Raw genomic sequence first — 15,303 nt, forward strand, 5'->3', positions numbered from 1 at the left:
TGTTTTAAAGGTAGGAAACGTTTTTTTGCAACCCAGAAGAAGCGTCCTATTTAAGTCTCCTGAAAGGGGTCACGAATGGTTAGAGGTGCATCTACGCCTACCCTAAACCACGTCAGCTGGGGGGAGGGGAAAAAAGGCTAACAAATTAAGAGGAGAAGCTCGTACAGATTATGACTCATCTACACTGGCGTTCCTCCTCCTCCTCCTTGCAAACTCCACTCCCTTCTAGCACTGATGATGTTACCTAGTTGGGTAATGAAATGTCTGCAAGAAAATAAGCAAGCTCAGAGAGCGCCAAGAACAACACAGTCGTCGTCGTCGTCCTCCTGCTCCTCCTCCTTCCATGTCTACATCAAACCTTAAACTGCTAGAACGAGACCACGTTCCTTCCTGGCTTTGTCAATAAGCCATTATCGGCCCATGTTTCTGGTATAGCCAACATACCAGCAAAGGGGCCGGGGCTCTGCACCTCTCCACATTCACACAAACGTGTTGTTATCCACTAAGAGCCTCCACTTCAGCATGTTGGTTTCTACATTTAGGCACTCCAACCCTCCACCTATTCAAGGCCCTCCAAGTAGTACTCGACTCACAACCACAACGCAGCCCGAGATTTATGCTGCTAAGCGAGACATTCGTTAAGCGGATTTTGCCCCATTTCACGGCTTTTCTCGCAACGTTTTCTTAAGGGAATCGCTGCGGTTCTTAAAAGGGGATCGTGTGATCCCGGGACACTGCAACTGTCATAGATACATGCCAGTTGCTCAGCATCTGAATTTTGATCACATGACCCCCAGGGACGCTGCAGCCGTTGTAAGTGTGAAAAATGATTGTAAGTCGATTTTTTCAGGTCACTAAATGAATGTTTGTAAGTTGAGGACTTCACAGTCCTCAGCCATATCCTCCCTTAATATTATTCCTTGCTCAACGGTCTCCTTTCTCCATCTTTTAATTCGCTTTGGTTCTTGTGCGCCCTCAAGACTGTTTCTTCTTCTCATGAAGCTGTTTATGTTTTTTTTAAGCCGTGGGTGTTTTTTTAAATGAAATTAAGTTCTTAATTAACTAAGTGACAGGCCTGTCAAGAAGGAGAAGCAATGAGGATGTATCATTTCAGACAAATAACATTAAGCAACAATAAGCAACAACCTTGTTCCAATTGTTTCCAAGTGTCTGGAAAATAGGATAATCAAGCTTGCAACTATTTCCAAACAATTCCCAAGCAAATCTGGTTGTCACATCAAGAATGTGGGATCCCGGGGTGCATCTAAGGCATTTTTTTTAAAAAAAATATTGCCCTAAGTCCAACCTTTGGCTTTTAAAAACATTAGTTTTTAAAAAGGGATTGAGGAAATGAGTAGGCTACCTATTGCAGGTGAATTAATGAAAGCATTATGGAATAGAGTCAGTCCTCGCGTTACAACAGTTCATTCATTGACCCCTCGAAGTTACAAGTGCCCTGAAAAAAATGACTTGTGACCGTTTTTCACACTTACGAATGTTGCAGCTTCCCTGCGGTCATGTGATCAAAATTCAGACCCTTGGCAACTGACTCATATTTATGACGGTTGCAGCGCCCTGGGCTCACGTGATAGATAGATAGATAGATAGATAGATAGATAGATAGATAGATAGATAGATAGATACATACATACATACATACATACATACATACATACATGATTGATATAGATGGTAGATTTATTAGATAGATGATATAGATGATAGATGATTGATATAGAATCTATATTATTATATTATATTATAGATGATAGATTATAGATCGGTATGTAGAGATAGATGATTGATATAGTTGCTAATTAGATAGATATAGATAGATATAGATACATAGATGATAGATTGATAGAGACAGATGATATAGATAGATAAATAGAGATAGATAGATAGATAGATAGATAGATAGATAGATAGATAGATAGATAATGAGCAGATAAATAGGTACCACTTCAGTTAGTCTGTGCCTATGTGTACAATCCATGTTATCATATCACAATGTGCAACTAAATAGATTGCCCCAAAAAATAATAATTATGATTTTGTTCAAGATTTTCTCCTATGGAAGATAAGATACCAACGTTTCACGTCAGTGAAGAAATAGACAACCTGAGCATCGTGACATGAGTTGCATATCTAAGAAACATCTGGACAAGAAGAGCCCAGAGGAACTTTTTTTTAAGAGAAGCTGGGGAAAGAGATGAAGGGGGGGGGTTATGAGGGGAGGTTATGCAACTATAGATTAATCCTGGTGCAAGGAAATGAAATAACCAGCTTTCTCCTAAGAGCTGCAGATTGCTCACTGGAGCTGAACGAGGGGTATTTATAAGCGAGAAAAAGGATATCTTTCGGCAATTAAACTCCAGAATTCTCCGCTGTTGCAACAAAGATTCTGTTATCCTACTCATAGAGGGAAAGGTCAATATATCGCCTGTAATATTGGACGCCATATGCCTCCTTATAAAGAATGCCGGCTTATAAAGACTACCATTGTTTTAAAATTCTGCTTCAGAGCTTCTCCTCCTCGGCAATTGCCAGATAACTTTCGGAGATGCTCGTGGCCTGCTAAATTGGTATTTCTAAATATGCATCATCTGCGGGTAGCGTATCAAAATTCCTGATGCCGACTTCGGTTTTGCTCCTCACCGAGAGTCGTCATTTGATCATGCTGTAGACTCAAAGGACCGCAGATGACACGACTCGGGGAAAATAGCTAGGCTTCCTGATCTCCTGAACCATCTTTTAAAACTTGCTTTTTCCATTCTATGTCAGTGGCTTTCCAGCTAGCGCCAAATGATTTATCAGCCTGGCAGGCTCCATACTTTAAACTTGGTAATTAAAAAAACCCCTGTGAAATTAATTAAGACAAGATCACGTTCAATCAGTGGAGAAGAAGCGCTATTAAGCAAAACAGAAATTTCTGAAAATTAACAGAGAGGAGATCGAGATTTTTCGCTAGGTCTGTTTCCTGAATGTCCTCGTTATATCCCCCTCTGATACGACCGTCTTTTTTTTTTTAAAGAGAAAGTTGAAATTACAGGTAATCCTCTGCTTACGATCACGAGACCAAAATTTCTGTGGTTAAGTGAGATGTTTGTTAAGTGGAGTTTGCCCCACTTTACGAGCTTTCTCGCCACGGAATCGCTGCAGTTGTTAAGTCAGTGACACGGTTGTTAAATGAATCCGGCTTCCCCCATTGACTTTGCTTGTCGGGAAGGTCCCAAAAGGGGATCCAGGGACCCTGCACGACCGTCATAAATACGAGTCAGAATGCCGAGTGTCTGAATTCTGATCACCTGACCGTGGGGATGTCACGACGGCCGCAAGTGTGAAATTGCCAGTTGTGTAATTTGTAGGCCTTCAGTCTACTTCCCTTCCGAGCTTTTAGCAAGGATAGACGGTCCTGGTGCCCGGTGGCAACCAGCTACACGCCACACACAACCACACAAACCAGTTCCGGTTTGCCGGAAAAAAACACAAAATAACAAAATCAAGGTAGCAGGACCTGAGTGCTGGAACCAAGTCCTTTTTGAAGGACGAAAAGATGGATTTGAAGAAGGAGCTTGCTTCCCAAACTTGTCCTCGTTTCTTAAAGTCTAAATTCAGGAGAGAATCTTTCCGAGTGGATCCCCACGGAAGTTTTGGAAGTCGGCTTATAAGTAGCTAGTTCCTGATTCACCTCTCACCAGGTTTAAGCAATCAGACAACCAACTAACTAACCAGCCACACAAAGCACCCTTCAATTTTTACTTTACTTTACTTTTATTAAATTTGTATACCGCCCTTCTCCCGAAGGACTCAGGGCAGTGAACAGGGCATATATATTTTCCCTACGGTTTGCTCATAAAACGGGCCAGAAAGCCTTACCGCTCTGACTCTTGCCGACATCTTCAAGGCCGGGCAAACTGTTTTTATCGTGTGAAACTCCAGCAAACCCCATTCAAACCGATCATTGGCTGTGGCCGAACAAGCCTGTAATTTAATTGTGTTTGCCCTAAATTCCTTCATTAATTATATTCTAAGGAAGGCAGAGCCGGCTGGGGAACAGGAAAAAAGAAAGAAAGAAAAAACCACAGGTCTAAGAAGGCCAAATATGTTACGGGCAAAATCCATGGGAAAGGATTTGTTTCCTTTACATGTTAAGAGAAGTGCTTGCTTTGCGTTTAGCATGTAAAAATACATGGAGAAGTATTTATTTCCATTTGTATGTAAGAGAAGTTCTTGCTTTGTATTTAGCATTTAAAAATACATGGACAAGTATTTGTTTCCTTTACATGTTAAGAGAAGTGCTTGCTTTGTGTTTAACATTTAAAAATACATGGACAAAGATTTATTTCCTTTTATATGTAAGAGAAGTTCTTGCTTTGGATTTAACATTTAAAAATACATGGAGAAGGATTTATTTCCTTTACATGTTAAGAGAAGTTCTTGCTTTGTATTTAGCATTTAAAAATACATGGACAAAGATTTATTTCCTTTTATATGTAAGAGAAGTTCTTGCTTTGGATTTAACATTTAAAAATACATGGAGAAGGATTTATTTCCTTTACATGTTAAGAGAAGTTCTTGCTTTGTATTTAGCATTTAAAAATACATGGGCAAGAATTTATTTCGTTTACATGTTAAGAGAAGTTTTTGCTTTGTGTTTAGCATTTAAATATGCATGGAGAAGGATTTATTTCCTTTACATGTTAAGAGAAGTTCTTGCTTTGTATTTAGCATTTAAAAATACATGGGCAAGAATTTATTTCCTTTACATGTTAAGAGAAGTTCTTGCTTTGTGTTTAGCATTTAAATATGCATGGAGAAGGATTTATTTCCTTTACATGTTAAGAGAAGTGCTTGCTTTGTATTTAGCATTTAAAAATACATGGGCAATTATTTGTTTCCTTTACATGCATGTAAGAGAAGTTCTTGCTTTGGGTTTAGCATTTAAAAAGGGACATTTAGGAATTGCAGTGAAAGAGCACAGATGGGGCCATCCAGTCAAGATTAAGTTGTCCATGAAAAACAAGCTTCAGACAGGCCTAAACTAAAAATCTTAAATATGGTTTTATTGCCAGAAAACCCTAAGGGGCCTCCTCACATACCGTAATCTAATTACAACTCCTAGAGGTTTTTTGGAAGAAAAAAAAAAGAAAAAAAGCTATGTCAGTTAAACCCATTTAAAATACTTGATGGGTGCAGCGCCGTTCAATTTACTCAAGTTTTCATCTCAGAACACAAAACTAAACAAACTGTCATTCCGGCTAGCTAATAATCCCACCCAGAGGGCACAGCTACGTCACTCCAAATTCATCAAACGTGGGCTTGATCTGTTGCTACACTTTTATAGGACGGAAGCTTCCTAAAAGGGGGAAAAAATAATTGAAAAAAGGCTTTTTGCTCATTCCTATAAACTGCAAACTGTCAAGGGCAGGGAGCAGGAAACGGAGAGGATCGTAGGACGCAGAAGGAAGCAAAACTGGAAACCTCTTGAGTACTTTGTACACCACTAAAAAGCAAAAAAGAGGGATGTTTTAGCATTATAACTGTTATTCTGGAAACATCAAACCGTTCTACATTTTTCACTCCAGGCAGAGTCTTTGCTGAGAGTTACCTGCCGCCCGACTAGCAGAAAATTTAGCTACAGAGTTGTTTTGCAATTTACTTTTTATTTATTTGTTGAATTGTTTGCCCCTCTCCCTAATACCAGGTGGGTGGCATCCTGTCAGCTTATGTTGGAAGCTAAGAGTTTTCGCCCATCACAGGTAGTCATTCGTTTAGTGACCATTCAAAGTTACAGCGGCACTGAAAAATGACTGACTTGCGGCCGTTTTTCACACTTAGGCATCCTCAGGGCCACATGATCAAAATTCGGAGGCTTAGCATGCATTTAGGACGGTCGCAGCGTCCCAGGATCACGTCATCCCCTTTTGCAACCTTCTCACAATCAAAGTTAATGGGGAAGCCAGATGCACTTAACAACCGTGTTGCCAGTTTAACAGCTGCAGAAATTCACTTAAACACAGTGGCAAAAAAGGTCGTAAAATGGGGCAAAATTCACTTAGCAACTGTCTTGTTCAGAATAGAATAGAATAGAATAGAATAGAATAGAATAGAATAGAATAGAATAGAATAGAATAGAATAGAATAGGAATAAGAATAGAGAATAGAGAATAGAGAATAGAGAATAGAGAATAGAGAATAGAGAATGGAATGGAGTAGAGTAGAGTAGAGTAGAGTAGAGTAGAGTAGAGTAGAATAGAATAGAATAGAATAGAATAGAATAGAATAGAATAGAATAGAATAGAATAGAATAGAATAGAATAGAATAGAATAGAATAGGACCTTGGGAGTCTTCTAGTCCAGCCCCCTGCTCAAGCAGGAAAACCTGAATAGAATAGAATTTTCATTTTAAAATTTAATTTTAATGTATGCCGATTAGTGTACATTCATAGTGACAATAAAGTTATTATTCTATTCTATTCTGTTCTGTTCCATTCCGTTCTATTCTATTCTTTCTAATTCTATTCTATTCTACTCTACTCTACTCTACTCTACTCTACTCTACTCTACTCTACTCTACTCTACTCTACTCCGTTCCATTCCGTTCTGTTCTATCCAACCTAGAACTAAGGAGAAAATTCCTGAAAGGGAGAACAATTAATCAGTGGAAAAGCCTGGCTTCTGTGGGGTGGTGGTTGCTGCATCGCTGGAGGTTTTCAAGAATAGTCTGGACAACCATTTGAACAGCATGGGATAAGCTCTCCTGCCTTGAGCGAGGGCTTGGACTAGAACAGGGGTGTCAGACTCACAACGTCACGTGACGTATCGCGACTTTTTCTCCATTGCCGGCAATGGGGTGGGTGCGGTTTCGGCATGACACATCCGGCCCACAGGCCGGCAGTTGGACACCCCTGGACTAGACGTTCTGCCAGATCCCTTCCACCCCTGTGATTCTACATCCTATAGAAGTGGACTGGAAAAAAACAATGACTTTCCAAGATGACTCAAGAGGCATTTTGACAAAGGTCTTCTCCAGTTTTTATTTTCACTCACCCAGATCCAAGGTAACCCTTAATGACTCTCCTGTCTCAAGGAGGAACATCTGCAGCCTAGAGAAAGGCCGGCTTGCACAGAATAATCTCTCGGGCTCAGATTTATTACCTCACAGGCCAGCTGTCAGAATAAACTTGTCATATTCCATCAGGCCATTCCAAGCTCAGTCAAGTCCGGAACAGAAGCAACTTCAGTCTGCACAATTTCGCCCCAAGGATTTTGAACTGCTTAACCTCCTAGCGCGTCGCAACCGAGCTTCAGGCAGAAGACTAACATCTGCAAGGTAGACATTTGGTTTCCCCGGTATTTTAATGCTGTTCTCAGGGAAGTGGGTGGGAATGAACCCGGAGTCGGCATAGGTCTACTGCTCTAAGCAACGCAACGCATACGCAACGACTGTTTAACATTTAAAATTGCTCAGAAAATAGAGACGTTGCTAGGAAAGGAAGGAAGGGTCACAGACAGGTAGGAAGACATCCCCTCCCCAGATTAAAATATTCTTAATATTAAAGAGGCAGGATGTTCTATTTCCCCAAAGGAGAAATGGAGAAAAAACAACAACATCTTAACAAAGGCAGAAAGCAGCCCCAGTAAAACAGCTTCAAACTAAGAAAGCTTAGGAATGCAGACCTATCTATTCATGAACAAAACGCCTCCAGCCACAGAAGGCTGGAGTGGATGGGATTAAGAATTTACATCCCAACCCCCAACCCAAATTCTAAGGACAGGACACGACCTTTTGGACACAATAGGATCTACCCACCACCATTAGAATAGCAAAAGACACAAGGATCACTACATTGCACAACCCACTGGAGCATCGCAGTCAGAACCCTATAAGCATCCATCTATTCTATTCTATTCTATTCTATTCTATTCTATTCTATTCTATTCTATTCTATTCTATTCTATTCTATTCTATTCTATTCTATTCTATTCTATTCTATTATTCTATTCCCATTCCATTCCATTTTTCATTATTCTATTCTGTTCTGTTCCCATTCCATTTTTTCATTATTCTATTCTATTCTATTCTATTCTATTCTATTCTATTCTATTCTATTCTATTCTATTCTGTTCTGTTCTGTTCTGTTCCCATTCCATTTTTTCATTATTCTATTCTATTCTATTCTATTCTATTCTATTCCCATTCCATTTTTTCATTATTCTATTCTGTTCTGTTCCCATTCCATTTTTTCATTATTCTATTCTATTCTATTCTATTCTATTCTATTCTATTCTATTCTATTCTATTCTATTCTATTCTATTCTATTCTATTCTATTCTGTTCTGTTCTGCTGTTCTGTTCTGTTCCCATTCCATTTTTTCATTATTCTATTCTATTCTATTCTATTCTATTCTATTCTATTCTGTTCTGTTCTGTTCCCATTCCATTTTTTCATTATTCTATTCTATTCTATTCTATTCTATTCTATTCTATTCTATTCTATTCTATTCTATTCTATTCTATTCTATTCTATTCTATTCTATTCCCATTCCATTTTTTCATTATTCTATTCTGTTCTGTTCCCATTCCATTTTTTCATTATTCTATTCTATTCTATTCTATTCTATTCTATTCTATTCTATTCTATTCTATTCTATTCTATTCTATTCTATTCTATTCTGTTCTGTTCTGCTGTTCTGTTCTGTTCCCATTCCATTTTTTCATTATTCTATTCTATTCTATTCTATTCTATTCTATTCTATTCTATTCTATTCTATTCTATTCTATTCTATTCTATTCTATTCCCATTCCATTTTTTCATTATTCTACTCTATTCCCATTCCATTTTTTCATTATTCTACTCCATTCCATTCCATTCCATTCCATTCCATTCCATTCCATTCCATTCTATTCTATTTCATTTCATTCCATTTTTTCATTATTCTATTCTATTCTATTCTATTCTATTCTATTCTATTCTATTCTATTCTATTCTATTCTATTCTATTCTATTCTATTCTATTCTATTCTATTCTATTCTATTCTATTCTATTCTATTCTATTCTATTCCCATTCCATTCTTTCATTATCCTATTCTATCCTATCGATTCATTGGACGGTCCAAGGCAAGGAGATAGCTCATCCTTGGAAGTCATGATTATGTCTATGGAGAGTCTCCAGACATCATTATGGCTTTATACCAGCTACCTTCAGGCACTTTTGCAAAGGTTACTGTGATATGTCAAATGCACATCGGTATTATTACTGGTCTGAAAATTGGGGGGGGGGGGGAGTCACAATGAAAGCAAGGCTTGAGGCCAGAAAGAAAGCTTCTGGAAAGAATGTAAGCAGAGATGAATCACCCTCGCTGAGCAGGAGAAATTCTTCAATTTCGGTGAAGCCATGTGCAAGCTCCAAAATTCCTCCAGCAAATTTCAACATGTTCGGAAGCACCACCATCATCTTTTTTTTTAAGAGAAATACTTTTGCTCAAACCCAAAGAGACAAAGACTAAGTCCTTCCAGCTGGAGTCTTCAAGTCTGTGCAACCATCAACCAAGGAAACTTGATGCCCCTTCCCCAAGGCATAAAAAACCCCCCAAAGGCGCTGAAAAAAACTGACTTAGGACCATGTTTCACACTGATGACCGTTGCTGTATCCCCACAGCCGTGTGATAAAATTCAGACACTTGGGCAACTGACTCACATTTATCACAGTTGCAATGTCCCCCAGGGTGACGGGATTTACTTTTGCAACCTTCTGACAAGCAAAATCAATGAACTTTTTATCACATGAATAGAATAGAATAGAATAGAATAGAATAGAATAGAATAGAATAGAATAGAATAGAATAGAATAGAATAGAATAGAATAGAATAGAATAATAAGAATAGAATAGAATAGAATAATAAGAATAGAATAGAATAGAATAGAATAGAATAGAATAGAATAGAATAGAATAGAATAGAATAGAATAGAATAGAATAGAATAGAAATAGAATGGAATAGAATAGAATAGAATCTGGAAGGGACCTTGGAGGTCTTCTACTCCAGCCCCCCCGCTCAAGCAGGAGAACCTATGCCATTTCAGACAAGTGACTGTCCAGTCTCTTCTTAAAAACCTCCAGTGATGGAAAGCTCACGATTTCTGGTGGCCAGCTGTTCCACTGGTTCCCCTCTTTAGACTAGCCAAACCCAAGTCCTGCAGCTCTTCTTCCTATGTTTTAATCTCCAGGTCTTGGATCATCTTAGTTGCTCTTCTATGAATTTTTTCCAAACTCTCTAAGCCTTTTTTTTGTGACCAAAATTTTGGTGACCAAAATTGGCTGCAGTATTCCAGGTGTGGCCTCACTAGGGTTTTATAAAGCAATACTATTACCTCGTGTGATCTTGATTCTATGCCTCTGCTTACACAACCCAGGATTCTGTTGGCTTTTTTGGCTGCTGCTGCACACAGCTGTTGGAAGGAAAGCCATGGCAAATCTAGACAGCACACTAAAAAGCAGAGACATCACCCTGTCAACAAAAGTGCGTATAGTCAAGGCTATGGTCTTCCCAGTTGCAATGTATGGCAGTGAAAGCTGGACCACAAGAAAGGCTGAGCGCCAAAGAATTGAAGCCTTTGAACTCTGGTGCTGGAGAAGACTCCTGCCAGTCCCTTGGACTGCAAGGCGATCCAACCGGTCAGTCCTAGAGGAGATCAACCCTGACTGCTCTTTAGAAGGCCAGATCCTGAAGCTAAAACTCAAATACTTTGGCCACCTCATGAGAAGGAAGGACTCACTGGAGAAGAGCCTAATGCTGGGAAAGGTTGAGGGCAAGAGAAGAAGGGGACGACAGAGAATGAGGTGGCTGGATGGAGTCATTGAAGCAGTAGGCGTGAGCTTAGATGGACTCCAGAGGATGGTAGAGGACAGGAAGGCCTGGAGGAACGTTGTCCATAGGGTCACGATGGGTCGGACACGACTTCGCAACTAACAACAACAACAAGCACACAGCTGGCTCATGGTCAAGCGATCGTCCACTAGGACTCCAAGGTCCCTCCCTCTCACATGAGCTTTGCCCAAACCCAAAGAGACCAAGTCCTTCCAGCTGAAGTCTTCAAGATTGTCCAACCATCAGCCAAGGAAACTTGATGAAACACACACACACACACACACCCATCAAAAAAAAAAAACTGGCAAGCCCACAACCGCCAGGATTTCTCCACAAATCTGGATGCCACAAATACATGCGGTACCCATCTTAGTGTCACCAAAAGAAGCTCAACCTTGCAACCTCTGGTGCCACCAAGGCTTCAGATTGTACACCGCTACCCATTGGCCCCGTTTTCCACCCAATGTTTCTCGAAGCGCAAAGAGAAGCTTGAACCACATTTGCAGTGAAAATTCTCTGCCAAGGCCGTTTTCCTTTACCCATTCTGCATTCACCTTTTTTGGGGGGGGGGGTGGGAAATCTCTCCATCCATGCAGGGAACATCTGCTCATCGTCAAACTTTTCCCAGCAAGCCATTCAATCCGGATTGCAGGTTAAGTCCTGGACTTACACCACTTCATTTAGTGGCTGTTCCAAGTTACAACGGCGCTGGAAAAGAGTGACTTACGGCCATGTTTCCCACCGACGGCTGTTGCACGCATCCCTGCGGCCGTGTGATCAAAATACTACACACTACAAAAAAGACGTTGAGGCTTTGGAAAAAGTTCAGAGAAGAGCAACTGAGATGATCCAAGGCCTGGAGACCAAAACATGCGAAGAACGGCTGTGGGACTTGGGTTGGGCTAGTCCAGGGGTAGGCAACCTCGGCTCTTTTATGACTCATGGACTTCAACTCCCAGAATTCCTGAGCCAGCCAAGCTGGCTCAGGAATTCTGGGAGTTGAAGTCCATGAGTCATAAAAGAGCCGAGGTTGCCTACCCCTGGGCTAGTCTAAAGAAAAGAAGAGATAGGGGTGACATGATAGCAGTGTTCCGGTATTTCAGGGGCTGCCACAAAGAAGACGGGGTCCACCTCTTCTCCAAAGCACCAGAAGGCAAAGAGAAGAAACAATGGATGGAAACCGATCAAAGAGAGAAGCAACCTGGAATTAAGGAGAATCTTCCTGACAGTGAGGACAATTAACCAGTGGAACAACCTGCCTCCAGAAGTTGTGGGTGCTCCATCACTGGAGGTTTTTAAGAAGAGACTGGACAACTATTTGTCTGAGATGGTATAGGTTCTCCTGTTTGAGCAGGGGGCTGGACTAGAAGACCTCCAAGGTCCCTTCCAGTCTATTCTCTTTTAAATTCAGACACTTGGTAACTGACTCACATTTATGACAATTGCCATTCCCCCCCCTGCCCCCTTGGTCATGGGATCCCCTTTTGCAACCGTCTGACAAGCAAAGTCAAGGAGGAAGGAAGGAAGGAAGGAAGGAAGGAAGGAAGGAAGGAAGGAAGGAAGGAAGGAAGGAAGGAAGGAAGGAAAGAAGAAGGAAGGAAGGAAGGAAGGAAGGAAGGAAGGAAGGAAGGAAGGAAGGAAAGAAGAAGGAAGGAAGGAAGGAAGGAAGGAAGGAAGGAAGGAAGGCAGGCGGAAGGAAGGAAGGAAGGAAGGAAGGAAGGAAGGAAGGAAGAAGGAAGGAAGGAAGGAAAGGAAGGAAGGAAGGAGGCTGAGAGAGGGAGGGAGGGAGGGAAGGAAGGAAAGGTGGAAAGCAGGAAGGAAAGAAAGAAGGAAGGAAGGAAGGAGGGAAGTAAAGAATGAAGGAGGGAGGGGGAGAAAGAAAGAAAGAAAGAAAGAAAGAAAGAAAGAAAGAAAGAAAGAAAGAAAGAAAGAAAGAAAGAAAGAAAGAAAAGAAAGGAAAGATCCTTCCAAAGTCCGATTCACTTCACCAACCTTCTCCCTGCTGCGATTCGCTTAACAACGGCTGCGGCAAGAAAGGTCGCAAGCGGGCGAGGGGGGGACGGGGGGCGGCGGCGGGAAAAGACTGACTTCCCCAACGTCTCGCTTAACAGCGGAATTGTGGCGCCGCATGTCGAGGAGTGCCTGCCGAGAAGTTTCCTCCCCCCGCCGCAGGTCAGGCCGAAGCCGGCGGGGCCGGGACTCACCTGCCGCGGGCTCCTCGGGCGGCGCCTGGCGGGCGTTCAGGTAGAGGATGGCGAGCAGGTGAGGCTGGGTCTTCTCCAGCGCCACCCGCAAGTCCTGGAAGTGGTCGCGCTCCTTGGCCAGCAGCAGCTGGAGCAGCAGCTCGGCCTTGGCCACGCTGGCCCGGAGCGGCTCCCCGGCCCCGCCGCCGCCTTCCTCGCCGCCGCCGCCGCCGCCGCCGCCGCCTTCGCTTTCCCCCGGCCCGGCGGCGGCGGCGGCTGGAGCCAGGCCGGCCTCCCGCAGGCGGAGCAGGTCGCGGGGCCCCAGCACGGCGGCCGCCTCCAGCAGCGCGATCACCTGCTCCACCTCGCTCATGGCCTCGGCCAGGCGCGGCTGACAGCGGGCCAGCAGCTCTTTGTGCTTGGGCTCCATGGCCGCCGCCGCCGCTGCAGCAGCCGGGGCCCCGCAGACTCCCCTGCCCCAAGCGCCGCGGCTGCCCGGCCCGCGATGGCGGCGGCCGGGAGGAGGAGGAGGAGGAGGAGGAGGAGGAGGAGGAGGTCCTGGCGGGCGGCTTCCTTCCTTCCTTCCTTCCCTCTCTCTCTCTCCCCCTTCCTTCCTTCCTGTTTTCCTTCCTTCCCTCCCTCCCTTTCTCCTTCCCTCCCTCTCTGCTTTCTGCTTTGCTTTCTTTCCTTCCCTCTCTCTCTCTCTCTCTCTCTCCCTTCCTTCCTGTTTTCCTTCCTTCCCTCCCTCCCTCCCTTTCTCCTTTCCTCCCTCCCTCTCTGCTTTCTGCTTTCCTTTCTTTCCTTCCCCCTCTCTCTCTCTCCCCCTTCCTTCCTTCCTGTTTTCCTTCCCTCCCTCTCTCTCCCTTCCTTTCCTTCCTTCCTTCCCTCTCTCCTTCCTTCTTTCCTCCCTCTCTTTCCTTTCTTTCCTTCCCTCCCTCCCTCTCCTTCCTTCCCTCTTCCTTCCTTCCGGTTTTCCTCCTTTTCTTCCTTCCTTCCTGTTTTCCTTCCCTCCCTCCCTCTCTCCTTTCCTTCCTCCCTCCCTCTCTCCTTCCTTCTTTCCTCCCTCTCTCCTTCCTGCTTTCCTTTCTTTCCTTCCCTCCCTCTGCTTCCTTCCCTCTTCCTTCCTTCCTTCCTTCCGGTTTTCCTCCTTTTCTTCCTTCCTTCCTGTTTTCCTTCCCTCCCTCCCTCTCTCCTTTCCTTCCTCCCTCCCTCTCTCCTTCCTGCTTTCCTTTCTTTCCTTCCCTGCCTCTCCCTCCCTTCTTTCCTCTTCCTTCCTTCCTGTTTTCCTCCTTTCCTTCCTTCCCTCTCTCCTCCTTTCCTTCCTTCCTCCTTTCCTTCCTGTTTTCCTCCTTTCCTTCCTTCCTTCCTTCCTTGCTCCGACGGAGGGAGGCGGCCCCTCCTACTCGCCCAGGGAGCTCCGCAACTTTCCGGCCTCAGACAATGGGCGCCGCGCGGGGGACTCCCACGCCCGGCCAGAGGCAGCCAGGCAGGCCGGCCGGCCGGCAGCGAAGGGAAGGGAAGGCAAGGGGCGCGCCGGGCCTTCCCTGCCCGGCTCCCTCGCTCGCTCCCCGGGCCGGATTTCCTCCGCCACTCGGCACAAAGTTGCGCCGCCAGTGGCAACTGTTGCTCCGGCCCGCCCAGGGGCCGGTCGGCGCGGCGGGGCGGGAGGACAAAGCCCGGCGGAGCCTTCCCTTCGCCCGCCCGCGCCCCCTTCGCTCAGGCGGGGAAGCCGCCGCGGCGGCTCCGCTTCCCAGGCTGCGTCGTCGGGGCGGCCCGCGGGGAAGGGGCGGCTTCGGGGGCGCCTGCCGGCCGGGCCTCCCCTCAGCAGCTCCGGCGGGGGCGGCGGGCGCACGCGGCCATCTTTGCTGCTCTTGCAGCCGCCGCAGCGCCGGGATGCAGGACCGGCCTTTCCCCCGCCCGGCCTGAGGGGAGGGGAGCGGGGCGCCGGGCTGGCCTGCCCGCCCCCGGGCCCAGCGCCGGAGGAGCCTCGGCCCGGCTGCTGAAACAGGGAAGCGGCCTGGCTTGGGAGCCCAGGGGAGGAGGCTCTTTGGCCCCGTTGCCAGCCGGGTCTGCTTGGGCCTTTGGCAGAATCGGGCTCCTCTCGGGCCCGGCTCTGGTGGTGGTGGTGGTGGTGGTGGTGGGTCTGCAGCTAAGCAGGATCGGGCCTGGTTGGGACTTGGAGGGGAGGCCTCCCTGGACTTTTGCAGGGCTGGAGACTCGCAGAATAAGAATAGGGGCCTTGGA

At 44.8% G+C, this 15,303-nt stretch overlaps 1 protein-coding gene across 4 annotated transcripts in view; it reads right to left on the reverse strand.

Moving 5' to 3' along the window:
• DLG5 (discs large MAGUK scaffold protein 5) overlaps positions 1–13,725 on the reverse strand; it is a 93,538-nt gene extending 79,813 nt beyond the window's left edge. For all 4 annotated transcript variants that reach the window (XM_081329714.1, XM_081329713.1, XM_081329712.1 and 1 more), the window contains exon 1: positions 13,081–13,725. In XM_081329714.1, the coding sequence (XP_081185840.1) occupies positions 13,081–13,489 (409 nt within the window). In that variant the 5' untranslated portion in view covers positions 13,490–13,725. The remainder of the gene's footprint in view (positions 1–13,080) is intronic.
• Between the last annotated feature and the right edge of the window lie 1,578 nt (positions 13,726–15,303).

This window comes from Vipera berus (assembly GCF_964194415.1).
Source record: "Vipera berus genome assembly, chromosome: 5".
NCBI classification, from domain to species: domain Eukaryota; kingdom Metazoa; phylum Chordata; class Lepidosauria; order Squamata; family Viperidae; genus Vipera; species Vipera berus.